Raw genomic sequence first — 20565 nt, forward strand, 5'->3', positions numbered from 1 at the left:
AGTCGGCGACCATCGAATTGACTTCTCTCCCCTCTGGCCAAATGCGAGGCTATGTGTTCTCATACGCATCCCTTCCCAAACTACAGAGGGGATGTGGGTGACGGGGGAGCTGACCTGTTCACCAGGATCAGAGTGTACATAACCTAGCGAACGGGTTTGAATAAGGCCCTTAGCCACGTTTGCTTAGCAATTATCTCACCTATTTTGGTAAAATCACTTAGCACGCAAAGGGTTAAGAACCTGCAAAACTATTTCTGGATAAGATCGTTTGCGGAAAACCTTTTTCATGAAAATACATCCATCGTATTCAATAATGAAAGTTTATGGGAAAGAAAATCCATACCATGATTGTGAAAAGAGAATGAATCAAGTACTTTACGATGGAAGTTAAAAGCTTTAATATAGTCTTATGGTCCGTACAAATACAAGGAATACTCCTTGAATATAATATACTGTATGGGGAAGGCGAAGGGAGAGAAGCCAAGAAGTCAATTGGTCAACATCTTGCTCTAAGAAAGCCTTGGTTTTACATCTTCAATTCTGAGGCCTACATACGGGGAGATGCGAGATCGCTCAGCACAAAGAGACGGGTCAGCGCTGAGAACACTGGCCCTCTGATAAAAACGGGGAGTGATTAACAACCAGCCAATCAGCTCCTGCCTGCCATGTCACAGGCTGTGTTTGGAAATGGTCAGGTAGGAGCCGATTGGCTGGTTGTTTATCACGCTCCATTTGATCACTTTTTGAAGGTTAGTGCCTGTGAGATTGCTTCAAAAATGCTCTCGAATTGCCCCATGTGTAGGCCCCATTACAGCGTTTGCTTTACAATAGGACTACATTTAAACCTAAAAGCAGTGCGATACATTGTAAGGTCATCCATCGTTAAGAAGTGGCCTGATTTATTTTAAGGAAATTTTTTTTTTTTAATTCAAACAGATATCAAACGACTGTTTCATAAATCCAACTTACAATACAGCAGAAACCATCAAATGAATAAAAAATAAAATTAAGGATAATAGTGGATTCATAGTTCCTGAACGCACCACAGTTAATAGACGGGGCCCCTTCAGCCATCTGAGTACAACTCTTTTTCTCTTATGAAAGGTGGGAAATCTGAGCCGAGGAGAGAGAACTGATGAAAGGATCAAAGCAGACTACACTGCACCCATTACAAATATATGACAGTATATGTCCCAATACGCAGCAACAGGTTACAGTTATACGGTGCTATAAGGGAACATGGCTGAACAGATAGGAAACAGACTCCCCATTGTGTGTTCTGCGGATGGCTTCAGCTAAGATCATGGAGATATCGATGACCTGGTGAGAAAGCGATACAAACAAAAGGTTTAGATTTGAACACAGATAGTGGGCCAGATTCTCGAAGCTTCAAAAGTGATAAAAGGGAGAGTGATAAACAGCCAGCCAATCAGCTCCTGCCTGACATTTTTCAAACAGTCTGTGACATGGCAGGTAGGAGCTGATTGGCTGGCTGTCACTCTCCATTTTATCAGTTTTGAAGCTTAGAGAATCTGGCCCGTAATGTCCATTACTAATTTTATATACTGTAGGTATATTCGGTATCGGCATAGAACAAACGGTGGCACTCCACAAATTATAAGTAGTGAAAAAAAAAAACTTTATAGCAAAACCTTGACACTCCAGCTGTTGTTGAACTACACATCCCAGCATGCTCTGCATCAGATTTAGCATGGCCAAATAGCAAAACTGAAGCAGAGCATGCTGGGATGTGTAGTTCAACAGCTGGAGTGTCAAGGTTAGCCATCAAGGGCCATGGGTCTTCAACCTGTGGCCCTCCAGATGTTGTGAAACTACATGTTCCAACATGCATTGCCACATTTTTTCCAATAAGAGCAGGGCATGCTGGTATATGTAGTTCCGCAACATCTGGAGGGCCACAGGTTGAAGACCTGTGGCTTAGAGCAAGCATAGACAAAATTGCTTATACCCTTTTCACACCAGAAATGCAGGGACAAACCCGGGAACAAGCAGGGACATTCCCGGGTTGGGACCCTTTCACACCAGAAAAGTCCCTGCATTTTCTGGTGTGTGAAGGGGGCGGGAAGGAGGCGGAAGTGGTAAGAATACTCACCCCAGTTGCTGGTCCTCCGCGCAGGCCAGGGATCCACACAGGTGGCGGATTAAGATGACGCAGCTCTCCGGCGCCGGAGAGCTGCGTCATCATCATCCACCGCCTGTCCCGTCATTTGCGCCCGCCGCCAGCGTGGATTCCCGGCCGGGCAGCACACAGAGGACTGGCAACCCGGGTAAGTATACCCTACCCCATTCACACCAGCCAGGTCCCCGGGTTGAACCCGGGAACAACCCTAGTTACCTAGCAGGGTTGGATTGCTGGCAAATTAGCCCGGTAATTTGTCCCGGGTACCTTTCACACCAGCTTTTCCCAAACTCAACCCGGGAATTTAGGCTGGTGTGAAAGGGGTATTAGAAGGTTAGTAAAGATCTCTGTCAAGGTGACACATTGCCCTATAATATCGCTTAGTAAAAAAAAAAAAAAAAAGAGTTGTCCGGCAAGAATATTTTGACTAGATCGCTGGCTGTCTAGTCAAAATCGCCGCTATTCACTGCTGAGGGAGATATTCACTAGGCGATCTGCAATGAATACCAACCAAGTATGTTAATTCTAGTATAGTCAAAATCATCCATAGACAAAATCGCGGCGTCAAAAATCGCTGTTGTATCTAGTCAAATCGCTTAGTTAAAGTCACTCCCTAGCAAAAATTGCTCCGTGTGTACACCCCTTATGTCTAGTGTTTGTTTGTGTCTCTCCGAAACACTGCCATCTGTTGGCAGAGAGTCAAACTACATCTGTGGATATAGACATTAGATAATACCTCTATATCCCTAAAGCAGTGGTATTGTTACTTCAGACATATCATTTTTTTAAATGGAAAAGGGTTCAGCGACTCCACGTGTTTAAAAGATATATGTATATAAAAATACATTAAATCAATCCATTTATTTTATCAAAAAGATATTAAAAATATACATGATAAAAACAAGAATAGTAATTAAAAGGATTGCAGATAAGGGCGAGGATAAGACAATATACTTATTCTCACCGTTATCGGTCATCCTTTTAATCACTATTCTTGCTTTTCTTCTTAAATGGACAAAACCATGTGCACTGCAGGTGGGGCAGATGTAACATGTGCAGAGAGAATTAGATTTGGGCGAGTTCTTTTGTTTCTGTGCAGGGAAAATACTGGCTGCTTTATTTTTACACTGCAATATAGATCTCACTTTGAAGTAAAACCCCACCCATGTTACATCTGCCCCACCTGCAGTGCACATGGTTTTGTCCATTTGAGAAGGAACTTGCCTTTGCCGAATAAGGGCCCAAATGCTACTGCACATTGGGTAGGTACTTAATAGATGTAATGGTCTGATGGCTTGCCGGACAATTGATTTAGTTTAAAATGGATTTATTTTAAGGCCTATTGACCGAATAGTTTTTAAAAATAAAAGTAAAATAAATAGTGTGATTTCAAGGAGATCCTAGAATTAAGTTGCAGCTCAAAATGATCAGGGAGGGTAAAAGTGTCCTAAAATAATGCTATACTTCATGTACAAACCTGAATTTTAGAGCAATGTTTGATCTTTTCCTCTTGGGGTATAGTATTCGTCACCACTACAGCTTCAAAGCACGCATTGTTTATCCGGGAAATGGCTGGGCCGGAAAATATACCGTGTGTCAAGATTGCATATACTTTCGTGGCTCCAGCAGACAGCAGCCTACAAAGAGTAAGAGACAAATTATTAATATTTCCTGTTCAACATTACACAAGCAGCAAATATATTTGTACATTGTCATACGGATTAGGTGAATTATATTTTCATAATAACTAAAACAAAAATTTAACCCCTTCCCGACAATTGACATACATTTACGTCATGGTCGGGAAGTACTTCCCGACACATGGCGTAAATGTACGTCATGGCATTTAACTGTCACCGCGTCTATAGACGCGGTGACAGTTTCAACATGTCTGCTGTCCCTGACAGCAGACATGTCCGTGCATGCCCAGGGGGGGCTGCGATGCCGCCCCCCCGTCGGCGATCGCTGTGATTGGCTGTTCAGTGTGAACAGCCAATTACAGCGTTTTCTGTGTCACCGGCGAATAACGTTCGCCGGTGACACGCGATCGGAGGTGATTGGTGCTGTAAAGTACAGCACCAATCACCGCGGGGTGTAAGGGTGACACTGGTGTCACCCCACCTCACCCCGCCCGCCCCCAAAGGCCGTGATTGGTCCGTCGGACGGACCAATCACAGCCATGGAGGGGGGTTTAAACTAACGGTGACTGCACTGCAGACGCCATTCCGGTCTGGAATTGCGTGCAGTGCGGTCACCGTGCCTAGCTGCCGCGATATACTGACCAGAACCTTGCAAAATACTTACCTGATCCTTGCAAATATCTTGCCTGCTTCATCACTGCTTGTAGTGTGCTGGATGCTTCCTGGATCCTGTTACTTGTGACTTCCTGTGTTGTGAACTTGTGCTGCTGCAGTGTAATAGCGTTAGTTAGATAGAGAGAGATAGAGAGAGATAGTGTCAGAGAGTGCTATATTTTGTGCTGCTGCAGTGTGATATAGTTATAGAGAGAGATAGAGAGAGATAGAGAGATAGAGAGAGATAGAGAGGCCTAGTGACAGAGAGTGCTATATTTTGTGCTGCTGCAGTGTGATAGTTATAGATAGAGAGATAGAGAGAGATAGAGAGAGAGAGATAGAGATAGTGACAGATTGTGCTATATATTTTTTATATAACTGACTGCTGCCCCCCCTTTTGTGCTGATCAGTATAAATTAACTGATCAGCAACTTTTTGGGGGCGCAGGTTTTTTTTATATATATATATATATATATATATACCTGTCACTGCTGCTGCTGCAGTGTCATAGAGTGTTAGATAGTGAGAGATAGAGAGATAGAGAGAGATAGTGACAGAGAGTGATAGAGAGTGCTAAATTTTGTGTCTGCTGCCCCCGCCTTTTGTGCTGATCACTATATCTGAGGTGATCAGCAACTTTTTGGTGGTGCAGAGGTTTTTTTTTTTTATATATATACCTGCCAGTTGCACTGTCAGTTGCACCAAAGGTTGTGCACCTGCTGCCCCTCACTGGTAATCAGTGTCGCATCACTGATCACCTTTTTTTTTTTTGTGTGTGCTGTGGGGTCTTTTTTTAATTTTTTTTTTTACACAAACTGATTTTGTGGGTGTCCTGTGGCCGCTGTGCGCTGATCAGTGACGTACATCACTGATCATCTTTTTCGGCACAGGGTTGATCTATTTTTTTTTTTGATCAAATTCCTGTTGCCTTTGAGCGCTGTTCAGTGACGGACGTTACTGACCAACATCTGTGCTCAATTTTTGGCGCAGGACCTTTTTTGTTTTTTTTTTTTAACCCCTTCAATTTTTTTTTTTGTATAAAGTATACTGGTTGAAATAAAGTTTGTACCCCCCCCTACACTATACACGTGTTGAAACATTTCACTACCAGTAACACAAAAAAAAAAATGGCATCCCAAATGTCATCCCAGTCATCCAGAAGAATGTATTCAGTGGAGGAGGCATATGCCATGCTTGCTTCTGACTCTGACACAGCCAGTGATGCAAGCGGGGAATTTGAAGGATTCGCCTTAAGCTCCTCTTCCTCCTCTGGTGATGAGGGACCCCCTCAAAGACGCCCCCGTAGAGCAGCTGAGACCCCCCCCCCCAATAATTGATCTCGTATGGACCCCACCACCAGACAATTTTGAGCCCCAGGTTCCTGAGTTTTTGGCCATGCCAGGAATCCAATTTGATTCCACAGGTCTCAGAGAAATTGACTTTTTCAAATTATTTTTCTCTGATGATTTTATAAATTTAATGGTGGACCAAACTAATTTATATGCCCAGCAGTTTATTGCTCAAAACCCCACGTCATCATTTGCTAGGTGGACCCCTGTAGATGCAGTAGAGATGATGACATTTTGGGGTCTGGTGTTTCATATGGGCATAGTAAAAAAGCCAGAAATTAGGCAATATTGGAGTACAGATGTTCTGTACAGCACCCCATTTTACCGTATGGCCATGCCCCGGGCTCGATTTGAGACGATCCTTAAATTTTTGCATTACAACGATAATGCACAGTGCCCACCCAGAGATGATCCCACCTTTGACCGGCTATTCAAAGTCAGGCCGGTCATTGATCATTTCAGTGCCAAATTTGAAGACATGTACATCCCAGATAAATTCATTTGCATAGACGAGTCCCTTATACATTTTAAAGGAAGGGTTAAATTCCGCCAGTACCTTCCCAGTAAGAGGGCAAGGTATGGCATAAAAATGTATAAGCTGTGTGAAAGCACCTCAGGGTACACTCACAGGTTTAGGGTATATGAAGGGAAGGATTCAAGAATTGAACCGCCAGAATGCCCCCCCTCCCTCGTAGGTGTTAGTGGAAAAATTGTCTGGGATTTAGTGCACCCCTTCCTGGATAAAGGTTATCACCTCTATGTGGATAACTTTTACACCAGCATCCCCCTGTTTAAGGCCCTTGGTTCAAGAGGTACAGCAGCTTGCGGTACTGTGCGCAAGAACCAAAGAGGCCTCCCAAAAACGCACATTGCCCAAGTAATGAGAAGGGGTGAAAGCAGGGGAATATGCACCGAAAATATGTTGTTGGTCAAATATAAGGACAAGAGGGATGTCCTTATACTGACAACAATTCATGGAGACAGTACCACCTCCGTCCCTGTACGAGGTACCAGTACCCACACCTCAAAACCTAATTGTATCCTGGATTACAATAGGTACATGGGCGGAGTGGATCTTTCAGATCAGGTACTGAAGCCGTACAGTGCCCTGCGGAAAACAAAAATCTGGTACAAGAAGCTGGCCGTGTATATCATCCAGATGGCACTGTATAACGCTTACGTGCTATTCCGTTCTACCGGCCAGAGGGGGACATTTATGCACTTTCAAGAGGAAGTCATAAAGGGCCTAATATTTGGGAACCAGCAGGCAGAGGGCCCCAGTACTTCTAGTACTGGCCCCCGTATTGTACCAGGGCAGCATTTTCCTGATGAAATCCCCTCCACTGGAAAAAAGGGCAGGACACAAAAAAGGTGCAAAGTTTGCTATAAAAAAGGGAATAAGAAAGCAAACTATTTTCCAGTGTGACACTTGCCCCGACAAACCCGGCCTATGTATAAAGGAGTGTTTTAAAATATACCACACATCTATGGATTATTAGGTTCATAATTTCACCGTGCTTCGGGGGTCTTGCTAATGCCACATAGCACCCACCATTCATTCCACCAGAATCTGAGCCGCAAAATCCAAAAATCACTCCTTCCCTTCTGAGTCCTGCCATGCACCCAACTGGTATTTTTTGGTCACATGTGAGGCATTGCCGTACTCGGGAGAAATTGGGGCACAGATTTTGGGGTGCTTTTTCTCCTTCATACCTTCTGAAAATGAAAAATTTTGAGCCAGAACTGCATTTTTGTGTAAAAAAATGTAATTTTTCATTTTCACTGCCCACTTGTATCAAAATTGGTGAAACCCCTGGGGGTTTGAAATGTACACTATACCCCTAGATGAATTCCCTGAGGGGTGTAGTTTGCAAAATGGGGTCACTTGTGGGGGGGTTCCACTGTATTGGTGCTTTGGGGGTCTTGCTAATGCGACATAGCACCCACCATCATTCCACCAGAATTTGTGCTGCAAAATCCAAATATCACTCCTTCCCTTCTGAGTCCTGCCACTTTTTGGTCACACATGAGGCATTGCCGTACTCGGGAGAAATTGGGGCACATATTTTGGGGTGCTTTGTCTCCTTCATTCCTTCTGAAAATGAAAAATTTTGAGCCAGAACTGCATTTTTGTGTAAAAAATGTAATTTTTCATTTTCACTGCCCACTTGTATCAAAATTGGTGAAACCCCTGGGGGTTTGAAATGTACACTATACCCCTAGATGAATTCCCTGAGGGGTGTACTTTGCAAAATGGGGTGACTTGTGGGGGGGTTCCACTGTATTGGTGCAACATAGCACCCACCATTCATTCCACCAAAATCTGTGCTGCAAAATCCAAAAATCACTCCTTCCCTTCTGAGTCCTGCCATGCACCCAACTGGTATTTTTTGGTCACATGTGAGGCATTGCCGTACTCGGGAGAAATTGGGGCACAGATTTTGGGGTGCTTTTTCTCCTTCATACCTTCTGAAAATGAAAAATTTTGAGCCAGAACTGCATTTTTGTGTAAAAAAATGTAATTTTTCATTTTCACTGCCCACTTGTATCAAAATTGGTGAAACCCCTGGGGGTTTGAAATGTACACTATACCCCTAGATGAATTCCCTGAGGGGTGTAGTTTGCAAAATGGGGTCACTTGTGGGGGGGTTCCTAACTTTTAGCATCTTATGGTGCCTAGAAACCTACATGGTGCCTAAAAAATAATCTCATAAAAAGGAGGCTCCAAAATCAAGTAGGTGCTCCTTCTATTATGAAGCCTGTGGTTTGGTCAACGTGCACACTAGGGCAACATATAGGATATTTATGAAAACAAAAGAATTGGGGGAATCAATTTTTAGTCACATTTCTCTAGTAAAATGTACTGTGTTCCTTAGAAAAATGTATTAAAATTGCAAATCTGCAAAAAAAATGAAATTTTGAAATTTCACCTACACTTTGTTTTAATTCCTGTGAAACACCTAAAGGGTTAACAAACTTCCAAAATGCTGTTTTGAATACTGTGAGGGGTGCAGTTTTTGAAATGGTATCATTTATGGGGGTGTCTCACATACAAGTCCCTCAAAGTCACATCAGAACTGAACTGGTCCCTAAAAAAATCAGTGTTTGAAATTTTCTTGAAAATTTGAGAATTTGCTATTCATATTGTAAGCCTCCTAGTGTCCAAAAAAATTAAAAGGAAGTTGAAATAATGATGTCAACATAAAGTAGACATATGGTCTATGTTAGTTATTAACTATTTTGAGTGGTATGATTATTTGTCTCACAAGCAGAAAATGTAACATTTTGCAAATTGCTAAATTTTCCATTTTTTTACGACATTTTGGTATTTTTCACAAAAAAACACAGACTGTATCGACCCAAATTTACCACTAATTTGAAGTACAATGTGTCACGAAAAAACAATCTCAAAATCACTGGGATAAGTAAAAGCAAAAAAAAGTTATCCCCACTTAAGTGAGACATGTCAGATTTGAAAAAAAGGGCTCTGTCAGGAACGCAAAAACTGGCTCTGTCAGGAAGGGGTTAAAAGCATAAAATTGGGGGGTTTTGCATTAGTGCGCCAGAAGGAAATCCAAAATTTGATACGCACTTATCTGCAGCGTGACAGATGGTTCCACAAGTATCTGCCATATCGTCAACTAGAATAGCCACTTTTTCCTTTACATCCCCCACTAGAACCATCCGGTCAACTTCATTCGCTTTTTTCCTTTCCTTGTGGATTAAAGCAAAGTCGACATTCAGTCTGTCAGCAATTGATGTTACTCTGTACAAAAAAAAAAAAATAACGGTAAAGACATGGTAATGAAGAAAGCAATACAGGATTATATACAGTTTGGCTAAATAGAATACACAGACCTCATCTATTTACTCAAAACCACCTCAGCTGTAGCACTGCAACCATACCCCCAATGGAACTATCAAATGTTTGAGGGCTGCACCCATACCCCCCAATGGAAATATCAAATGTGTGAGTGCTGTACTTATGCACACCGGGACACATCATAAAACAATGACAGGAAGTCACGGAAGCGGAGTATTCCTGCAGGCAGGAAGTTTCTACAACACATCTCACCTTTTGGCTCCGCCTGCATCTGGCGACACTATGGTACAAGTTTTCCATTCTGTAATGTTCTCGCGAATCCACTTCAAGACAGCCGGTTCAGCAAACAGATTATCCACCGGAATATCGAAGAAACCCTGCAAAGGTAAATCATGAAATTATTCATTTTAATATTTGTAATATTCTATTGGCAACTGTAAACACCCATGTTAAACAGTCAGCCAAGCTAAAACAGGAAACCAACTACTCCTTGCAAGTATTTACATTTTACCGTTTAATAAACACAGTTCCAGGGTGGTGAGGACAAGACACTTGCCAAACCCATTGAGAAGTACCAATCCTAAAACTGGTACAAGGAACCTTCTGCCCAGAACAGGCCAAACTTCAAAAGGACAAGTGTTCAAGGGACAAGAGCTGTATTGTAAGAGACTTCAGCTAAGCGCTTCTCTTTAGGCTAGCCAATAACATTCCAGAACCTCTCACTAAACCATCATGAGCTTTCCTATCCAATTGCTGTATATCTCCCACTGTACGAACCACATATCACTTCACATATCTGGTCTTGCTGTACCTTTTCTTCCTTCTGACCTTGCTTCATCATTGCTGTGACGTGATATCAAGCAGCCCACCTTGAACCTTTTCATTCCGGTGGACAACTATGCAATAGATAGTGCCCATCCTTATGTATCAATGCCTATTTCCCTATAGATGATTGTAAGCAGGGCCTTCCTAACTCTATGGGGGGTATTCAATCCCCCGCCGCTATTCCCGACTGTATTTAACAGGGATCTCGGCAGAACGGACCCAACTTTAGAAGCAGTTGGGCTCGTTCTGCTGAGATCAGCTGTGAATTGTTGAGCTCCCGGCCGTATCTCGTGACCACGCCCCCTTTTCAGCATTCGGCAGGCAGGACATAGAATCCCTCCTGCCGATTCTTCGGCGAGCCGGCTGAGAATGGGACAGGGCCCGACAGTCATGACCTGGGGTTGAATATTCACCTATGTATGTTATCACCCAGTTTTGTTTTATCTGTGTGTCCAATGGAATTTGCTGCGCTATATAACATCTTTTAAAATGAATAATTCTTGGTACAACCGTTGCATGGCAAAACACATTGACAACATTGGGCCTACTTCAGACTTGATCGCAGGGCAAATTTACTCTCAAAATGGACAAAACCATTTGAACTGCAGGTGGGGCAGATGTAACCTGTGCAGAACAAAAATACCTGATGTAATAGTGTATGAGGTAGAACTAACTTGCAAGTTTTCTATACATAGAACGTTGGACTCTAGATGCTGGTACAGGTTGAGAATCCCTTATCCAGCCGGATTTTGCCTATCAATTATCAGCTGTTCTGGGGTATGATCTGGCAATAGCTTTTGAAATAGCCATTTTCCATATTGATATAACTAGGAAGCTTTTACGAACTTGGGGACCCCCCAGATTCTCAAATTATTTCTCCTTGCTCTATCTTCCAAGTTTGATACTCTCAGTTTTGTTAACCCTTCTCCCAGAACGCGTGGTGTAATGGTTAGCATTACTGCCTCACAGCGCTGAGGTCATGGGTTCTATCCCCACCATGTGTTATATATACAGGGCAGTACGGATGGTGTAATGGTTACATTACTGCCTCACAGCGCTGAGGTCATGGGTTCTATCCCCACCATGTGTTATATATACAGGGCAGTACGGATGGTGTAATGGTTATAGCATTACTGCCTCACAGCACTGAGGTCATGGGTTCTATCCCCACCATGTGTTATATATACGGGGCAGTACGGAGGGTGTAATGGTTATAGCATTACTGCCTCACAGCGCTGAGGTCATGGGTTGTATCCCCACCATGTGTTATATATACGGGGCAGTACGGATGGTGTAATGGTTAGCATTACTGCATCACAGCGCTGAGGTCATGGGTTCTATTCCCCACCATGGCTCTAACTGTGCGGAGTTTGTATATTCTCCCCGTGCTTGCATGGGTTTCCTCCGGGTACTCCGGTTTCCTCCCACAATCCAAAAATATACAGGTTGGCTAATTGGCTCCCAACAAAAATTAACCCTAGAATATCTGTGTGTGCGTGTACATGTGGTAGGGAATATAGATTGTAAGCTCCACTGGGACAGGGATGGATGTGAATGTTCAAATATCCTCTGCACAGCGCTGCGGAATATAAGAAACATTATATATATATGCACCAACTTAATTATAGGCAAAAGTGCAGGCTCACATACATCATAGATAACAGCAAACAGCTTGCCACAGTGATATCCAACACGGTGCACCAACGACTTGAATAGCCGGGACCAGCCTTTTCGCCGCCGCCAGGGCCTCTGTGGTCAGGAACTCCAAAAGCACAGCATTGTCAGTTTAGGCGTGGCTATTCAAGTCGTTGGTGCACCGGGTTGGATATCACTGTGGCAAGCTGTTTGCTGTTATCTATGATGTATGTGAGCCTGCACTTTTGCCTATAATTAAGTTGGCCCGCTGCCCCTAGCATTACAAACTTCACAACTAAAAGGATAAATGTCTACAACGGAAGTAAATTACCTGTATCTGTGAGGCGTGAAGGTCCATAGTGATTATATGATCAGCACCAGCTACAGATAACATGTTGGCGACTAGTTTAGCGGAAATTGGAGCTCGAGACTGGAAAAAAAACACAGCGGATTATTACAGAACAACAATCCCTATAAAGATTATACTTCCATTGAAACATAAGAAACAATCTTTAACAGAACTGAAGTTGGGAATCCTTACTTTGTCCTTCTTGTCCTGGCGTGCATACGGAAAGCAGGGTATAACCGCCGTGACGCGACACGCAGACGCAATCTTGCATGCGTTTATCATGATAAGAAGTTCCATTAAGTTGTCATTTATCTCCCCACAGCCACTCTGGACAATGTACACATCCTCTCCCCGAACGCTCTCTCCGATCTCCACGCTGTAATCAGACCAATAAGAACACGCTATGTTTAGAAAATAAAAGTCATATTAGATTTTTGGGGGCAAACAGATTCCTGTAATTATCTTTGCTCTTTGGCCACCAATGGAATTTGACAGAAGCATTATACATGTGTTATAGTACCAGTAATATTTTGCTGCATATTCACATTTTTTATATTTACAAGTTATATTGTGCACCTGTGTAGTTTCTTATACCCCTTTCACACCAGAAATGCAGGGACAAACCCAGGAATTACATTCCCAGGACAAGCAGGGACATTCCCGGGTTGGGACCCTTTCACACCAGAAAAGTCCCTGGATTTTCTGGTGTGTGGAGGCGGCGTGAAGGAGGCCATCAGGAGGTGGGCAGTCGGCAGGATGGCGTCGGGCAGTCAGCGGGATGAATACTCACCCCGGTTGCTGGTCCTCCGCGCAGGCCGGGGATCCACACAGGCGGCGGCGCAAATGACGGGACAGGCGGCGGATGAAGATGATGCAGCTCTCCGATGCCCTCACTGCCGCCGGAGAGCTGAGTCATCATCATCATCCACCGCCTGTCCCGTCATTTGCGCCCGCTGCCTTCGTGGATTCCCAGCCGGACAGGACACCGAGGACCGGGAACCCGGGTAAGTATACCCTACCCCATTCACACCAGCCAGGTCCCCAGGTTGAACCCGGGAACAACCCTGGTACCTAGCAGGGTTAAATTGCTGGTAAATTAGCCCGGTAATTTGTCCCGGGTACCTTTCACACCAGCAGTAGTACCGGGTTGTTCCCGGACCCAACACGGGAATTTAGGCTGGTGTGAAAGGGGTGTAAGTCACACCAGGAGACTCGCAATTCATTTAATTGACCACTAAGTGCTGTACTTGCAGTGCCCTCCCAACACACAGATACAAAAGGCATTTTAAAAGATCAGGTGGCCCGTGTGCAGCACCAGGTGGCATCCTCCTCTTCACAATTCTGTAGATTCGGGCATTGTGCCAGAGTCTACTACGCATGCACAGTCTCCAGAAACATGGTGCCCAATAGGGTGGCCAATCCCGGGATCCTGGAATTTGGCCCCAAAATGTCTGGGATTTCTATCCCGGGTTTGGAGTCTTTAATCCCAGGATTTTGGGATTAGATGCGCAGTCTAATGCCGGGGAGCATTTGAGCACATGCTCAGCTGGTGCCTGGCTGTTCCCAACCCCGGCGTGCGGCCTTGCGCAGCGTGACTAAGTCATAGGTCACACAGCGCTACCCACTCCCGGAAATCTCGCTGCCTGCTCCCGCCGCCAGTTCAGCAGCTCACCTGCCCAGCACCACATCCGACTACTGCCGCACAGCTGCCCTGATCCCCCAAGTAAGTTAATGTGGTGGAGTCTTTCTTTTACAGATGCCAATCCCGGAATTGAGCATTTTTCAATCCCGATTCCCGGGATTGAAAAAATTACCCCGGGATTGGCATCACTAGTGCCCATCATGTTCTGTGATTAAGTTCACTAGTTCACATGCACGGCAGCCATTTTGGCAATTTTTGCCACTGATGTAGAGTCCAACACGGGACTCTGGAAAGGTGTTACCATAAGTACCGTTTCCAGGCTGTTACAGTCGCAACTCAATGCCATGGAATCTAAATGAAATGAACCTTTTGGGCTTTTCACACGCTCCGGCTGACTAAACTCTACATGGCCAAGAAGCCGCGCCATACACAGTAGTTAACAATGGACAGGATTGTGTCCATTCACATGGGACGGTTGCGGCCTGGCCGCTGGGATGCAGCCGGATGTCCCCACTGGAAAGGACGGCTGCCGGGCTGTGCCCATCCCCACCATTGTAAACTTCTGTGTACAGCACGGCTTCTTGGCCATACGGGTTTCGCCGCCCGGCGTCAGCCAGAGCATGTGAAACAGCCCTAAATGTTTTTTGTAAACTGTGGCAGAGAAGTGACCAAGAATGTGTGTGTGTATGGGGGGGGATGTCTGGATGCCTGTGGCACAAATGCTTGACGGAGATGTTATCTGGATAAATTAACTCAAACCCAGCTCCCCGTTCTGTGCTGCGTTTGTGATGTCATAATGTAGCTGAGTAAAGAATACGTCGGGAACTCGAGATTGAGTTAGCCTTGGGAGTCCGCCACACACACCGGATCCCCCCCCGCAGGCATGCAAATGGATGTTTTCCGGGAAACTTCCTCCCCACACGCAACCTGCGAATGGATATCATTCGATGGTCGGGAAGGAGGGCGGGCAGCTGACATCCACTGACGTCAGCTGCCAGCTGCCCGCCCCATCTCGGAATCACCATGGGAACACTTAGCGTTTTCATGGAACACACATGAAACACTGGGCATTCCCATGGGCGCAACCGCTCACCGCCATCCCACGCGCGCCCCCCGCGGCTTTACATGCGCATAACGGTTTAGGGGAGCAAATGGACCAGAATAAGGTCCCATATCTATATATAATGAGAATAAAAACGCTCTCTCCAATCTCAGCACTGTAATCAGATGAATAAGAACCGTTTGTCCTGATGAAGAAGCATTGATAATAAACGAGCTTTGAAACGCTGACTATTAAATGGCGACCCTGTCATGATTTTTTGATGCGAGTGCCGCTGACATTGCATATATATCTATCTCACATCTTTACTAAAACAGAAATAAATACAAGTTTCGCAACATTCCCAATAATAATTTTTTTTTTAAAACATTGCCAAAAACGGCAAGTGATTTCTGGCTTGGTCTCAAATTTGCACTCTTATTACACGTGACTCATGTAGATTCGTTCACATGCACTTGTGCAAACGGTAGTCACACGCACACTTGCCAAGCAATGCCCATACCGTATGCAAATAGCTGTGCAAGATCATTCACTGTGCGTGCGAACATCCGGTCTTTGATTTAATTCGCAACTCTAACGTATGGCGCGCAGCCCATTCTGAGCACTGTAGTAAATTACAAGATTTGGCTCATTTCATTGTGTTTATTGCAAGTAATTTACAGGCCATTAATAATTAACAAGGAAGATTTATTACATGGATGATTAATGTGTTTTTTATGTATTACTTCCGCAACTACATTTAAATATATGTCTCCCACAAATGTGAAAAACTCATAAACTCGATATGAAGTATGAAAGGGATATATGTTTAAGCTCCAAATCTGTGCTTACCGTGGCCATGTGTTGGGTAGATGTGTTTAGTTCATTGTTTAATAAGAAAAACTTGTATGGTGCATGAGTGAGTATTGTGTGCAGGTTCACGGGTGAGTATTGTGTGCAGGTGCACGGGCGAGTATTGTGTGCAGGTGCACGGGCGAGTATTGTGTGCAGGTGCACGGGCGAGTATTGTGTGCAGGTGCATGGATTTTAGCTATAGTGCGTGCTGATTGGTGCTGCGAACGTTGGTCCGCTAAGCTGCAGCCCTGCGAGACCTGAGTCACTTTTTTCTTGCGAGGCCACGCCCAGAGGAACACCCACACTGCGCCTTTATTCGTGGGGCTCGTTTGCAAGTGTATTTCTTTGCGCAAGGGTGTGAGCGTGCACGGACTATCAAACCTTCACATGCGCACTGCGGCAGTGGCGCATGGCTAATTAGCTAAATTCCGCTTTGCGTGGGAATTTGCATGCGAGCATATCAACCAGAAAATCCTCCATAGTGTGCGATTTTTTTAGCTTTCAAAATAAATCAGTAAATTAAAAAAAATAATAATAATTGCACCCTATTATATCTCACCCATAGACAATTTTTTTCTTCCCTGCAACCACTTTTTTTATTCATTTTTGTTTTAAAAATTACCACAGGTATCCGGAATTCAAATAGTCATGAGATCTGCAGCCTATTTATATATTATTTATATAGTCCATTTGGTTTGTGGTATTTAAGGCTACTACCCATGGCTGTCTCACTGGCATCAATTGTAGTACTCCACTATATGCCCTTCTGTTCCACAGGAGGTTCCAGTCCTCCTTAGGACATCTGCGTTATGGTTTGACAGGTGCACCGCCCCAGCCACCTGCCACTGTATTGGCAACACAGTAAACCCACAACAACTAGAGGATTTCTGCTTGCACAGCTGAATAAACCTGGGCACTCATTCTGGCGTTACACAACACCACAATTAATTGAACGCCCTCTATAGTATATTGATTGTATTTACTTTTATTTTATTCTTTTTAATTTGTTTTCCAATTAAATAAACTGTAATTAAATCGCTACACTCATCGTATCATAGCGCATTGCGGAAATTTTACTTCTAAAGATTACACATACAATGTATTCAAGTAACACACGTGTTTTAAGCTGGGTAGAACATAAATATTTTTGTCCAATCAGTCTGGTGGGAAAAATATGGAAGCAAATGGCAATAAAAGATTTGTTCACAAATGCTGGAACACGAACAACGGATACAACTTTATTTTATTTAAATGAAATGAATTTAAAAACAGTTTTTATGTGTTTGAGAAAATAATTGATCAGAATTTGCTCCTATATATTACAGGGTACTTGTGTATTATCTGGGCACCCGATTTTTTTCATCGCACCTTAAATTCGCGTTGCATCGCATACAATCATATTGCATGCGATGCGATTTGACGCGATTTTTATATGTACAGGCACCCAGACCCCATTTTTAATTGTAAACCCACCCTGATGGCTAAATGCCCCCCATTGTTAACGCCACCCCACTATCAATGCCAACCTGAAGCGTGGCGAGCGCAGCCAGCCCGCGAGGGGCGGTGGTACGCGTCCTCCGACCTTTTCATTCCCTTACTATCCACGTCGGCGTGGAGTTGATTATATATAGTGTGGCGAGCGCAGCGGTAGTGACATACAATTTCAACATCGGGCGCCCAGATAATACACAAGTACCTATTACAGTACTGGTGTTTTCTTCCCATCAAAGTGTTTGTTTGTCTAAGTGATAGCACAAGTGCTGCATTCTTCCGCCATCACTTATAACATCTTCTCCCTGTCACCTGCCAGTGCTGCTTTTGCGGTCTCATGTTCTGCAATGCTTTGTACTTCAAGCTTCTAACGCTGCTTCTCTCTGTACTATATATAAAGACACTGTGAACCACTTGTGGTACCATATAAAGACATTCTTACATACTGTTGCAAAATGTGCAGGCGGCACTCCCGGAATAGTCAAGTCTATTGGAAACTACCTACTTCTTACGAGAAGTAGGTAGCCCAAGACTCTATTCATGCTGAGGTAACGCATTGTGGCTTTGTCCCTGCGATACAATGCCGGTATACACAGCATAGGGGTGGGGCCACAATGACGTGATTACAAAACCACCGCTTCTATGCCATCCACTTTTGGGGCATGTCCCAATCGCACCACATTGTCCAATGACGGGGTGTAATTTCGGTGGGGATTCCTGTTTAAAATCTGCTGCATGCTGTAACGCACATGAAACAGCAATGCAGAATTTTAATCTGTTAGCATCCACTAAAAAAAAATATTTTCCAGACTCCCTGTTTAATTCACTCAAATTGAAGAATTCTAAGTGTAACCCGACTTAAGGTGCCCATACACTAGTGCGATTTGGGCGCTTTGTATATTAATCTGATATATTGGGCCGAGAAAACAGATGAAGTGTCCAGTGCATGTATTTCAGCTCCGATACCGATCCACTGTCCGTGTGCATCTGATCGGAGACAGACTACAGATTTATCGGTATTGCAGCCCTTGCTGGGATCGCATGTGACATATTGTATGCAAAAACACTGCATGTGATCATACCTCCCAACTGTTACGATTTTAGAGGGACAGTCCCGATTTTCGAGTCCTGTCCCGCTGTCCCACCCGCGGCAGGCATTGTCCCGCTGCGGTGGGTGGCAGTTGGGAGACCCCCAATCTAGTAGAATAGACGCTGTGCGCATGCGCACAGCGTCTATTCTCGTATGAAAATGAGGTCGCGGCTAATTAGCATAAGCCGCACCCTCATTTGCATACGCCCCGCCCCCTTTTCGGGCGCTATTTCATACGGACAGAATTTGGGAGGTATGTGTGATCCTGCTACCTGGGAAGCTGTGGGCGGTTTAAGGGGATTGCATGAGACTTCTGGCATTAGTGCATGAGCACCCTAAGGGGCCAACTTTGGAAATCCCAAGCAAAAATAAGGTCAGTTGCCAACTGATTTAAGTAACCTGCCTACATAAGAAATGCCGAGCGCAGGAGATTCCGCATTGCTTTCTGTAACACTAGTGATGCATAATATAGGCCCCATTGTTTTAATGCAGACGGCACTTTGGGGTAAACGATCGAACGCAGAAAAGCCGGGGGCTCCATTTATCAAACAATATTTGCGGCTCAATTTTTTTTCGGGGGTTAGCCGCAAATATTAAGGCATATATTCAATGCCGTGGGCGAGCGGTGACTGCGAGCAGGACTTTTTGCTCGCAGTCACCGCTCACCCTGTCAGTATTCAACTGACCCCCCTCATACGCAAATTCCCCCTCGCTCCGTTTTTTGAGCGAGGGGGAATTTGCGAATGTGCCTCCAAAAACTGCGAGAATCGAGGCTAATTACAGCGAGTTTGCTGCACTAGCCGCGGCTCTCGCAGTTTAGGGGAATCCTCGCCGTTCTGTGACTGCGAGGATCACTGGTTTTCTGTGATCCTCGCAGTTTAACCCCCTCGCACCGGCATTGAATACCTGCCTAAGTATCACCTTAATGCACCAAATGGGACCACAGCAGGAATCTCCGATCCCCCTGCGACCACATCCCCGATGTATCAACGTCGCGCAGCAGCGCATCGACATTCTGAGGTGATTGCCCATTGTAGCCTATGGGCTACTGAAAACAAACACAATGCACACACCATACTAGTTACACAAACTTCCTAAATCAAGAGATAAAAAAATAAATAAAAAAGTTCCCTTCATAAGTATGTCTGAATCAAGATTTTGCCTAACTTAATATATTTCCACAAATTCATTGCAGCAGACGACTCACGACTGTTTAGGTGCATAGGATTCACTTTTATTAACATATTAGGAGGGCTTTACTTTACCCACGTGCTTCAACTAGTACCTCGCCTCGGAACTACTAAGGCATGCCGGGACTTGTAGTCTCTTTGTCATTCATTACGTCTGCTTGGAAGAGCTGTGTGACTACAGTTCCCGGCAGCTCATGCGCCCGGCTTTCTCTTGCGGATGAACACGTTGAAGCTGCGTAGTACAGCTCTCGGTGTGTTTATCATGACGTGAGGCGTTACATAGTGGATCAGTACACGGCGGTACCTCACAATACAGCATCTACATTCTCTCACCATGTCTCTTGGTTGCTAAACTTCTTGGTGACAACGCGACCCAGTTCGAGCCCCAACCGGTCCGCGATTTTTTGGGATAGGTCCTGGTGTGAGCTCCCGCTGAAAATCTTAATGTTCGGCATCTTCCCTCCTGCGTGAAAAGATGCGTCACTGACTGGAACAAGGGAGCACAGGCCTAACGTTAGAATAGAGAATCTCCTTCGCCCCGCCCCGTTTGCGGTCAGCCAATGGAAAGCTCATCTGTGCATGCCCCTTTTCCTGTATAAATAGATGCGGAAGTTGTATACTTACCCTGTGATGCAGTGTCGGCCATGATGACTGCTGGCATTTACGCATATGGTGTTGGCAATTCGGGAGTATCAGGGGCAAACGCAGGGCTTCTACGGTGATGGGTTTCATATATTATACACTTTTTGTGCGTATAATAACATAGAAACATTTCGTTTAAGGGCAGTTACCCACTTGGCCCATCTAGACTGTCCTTTTTTAACCTCTGGGTAACGGTGAACC

The 20565-nt window shown here is 44.5% G+C and overlaps 1 protein-coding gene across 1 annotated transcript; it reads right to left on the reverse strand.

Annotated features, from left to right (window-relative positions):
* Positions 1 to 374: 374 nt before the first annotated feature.
* On the reverse strand, positions 375 to 20283 carry LOC146037125 (ribose-phosphate pyrophosphokinase 1). The gene is made up of 7 exons (XM_083161064.1): positions 20056 to 20283; positions 12608 to 12791; positions 12398 to 12496; positions 9859 to 9983; positions 9376 to 9549; positions 3618 to 3777; positions 375 to 1320 (listed from the first exon to the last, which is right to left on the reverse strand). The coding sequence occupies exons 1-7, from the start codon at positions 20175 to 20177 to the stop codon at positions 1228 to 1230; spliced, it is 957 nt and encodes a 318-aa protein (XP_083017190.1). The 5' UTR covers positions 20178 to 20283; the 3' UTR covers positions 375 to 1227.
* Positions 20284 to 20565: the final 282 nt, after the last annotated feature.

Source organism: Crinia signifera, chromosome 9 (assembly GCF_055691185.1).
Source record: "Crinia signifera chromosome 9, ASM5569118v1, whole genome shotgun sequence".
Taxonomy (NCBI): Eukaryota; Metazoa; Chordata; class Amphibia; order Anura; family Myobatrachidae; genus Crinia; species Crinia signifera.

Coding starts and splice junctions, on each gene's coding strand:
- LOC146037125 (XM_083161064.1), bottom strand. CDS start 20,177: ATGCCGAACATTAAGATTTTCAGCGGGAGCTCACACCAGGACCTATCC. Junction 9,550..9,858: donor GATGCAGGCGGAGCCAAAAG/GTGAGATGTGTT, acceptor TTTTTTGTACAG/AGTAACATCAATTGCTGACA. Junction 1,321..3,617: donor AACATTGCTCTAAAATTCAG/GTTTGTACATGA, acceptor CTTTCTCACCAG/GTCATCGATATCTCCATGAT.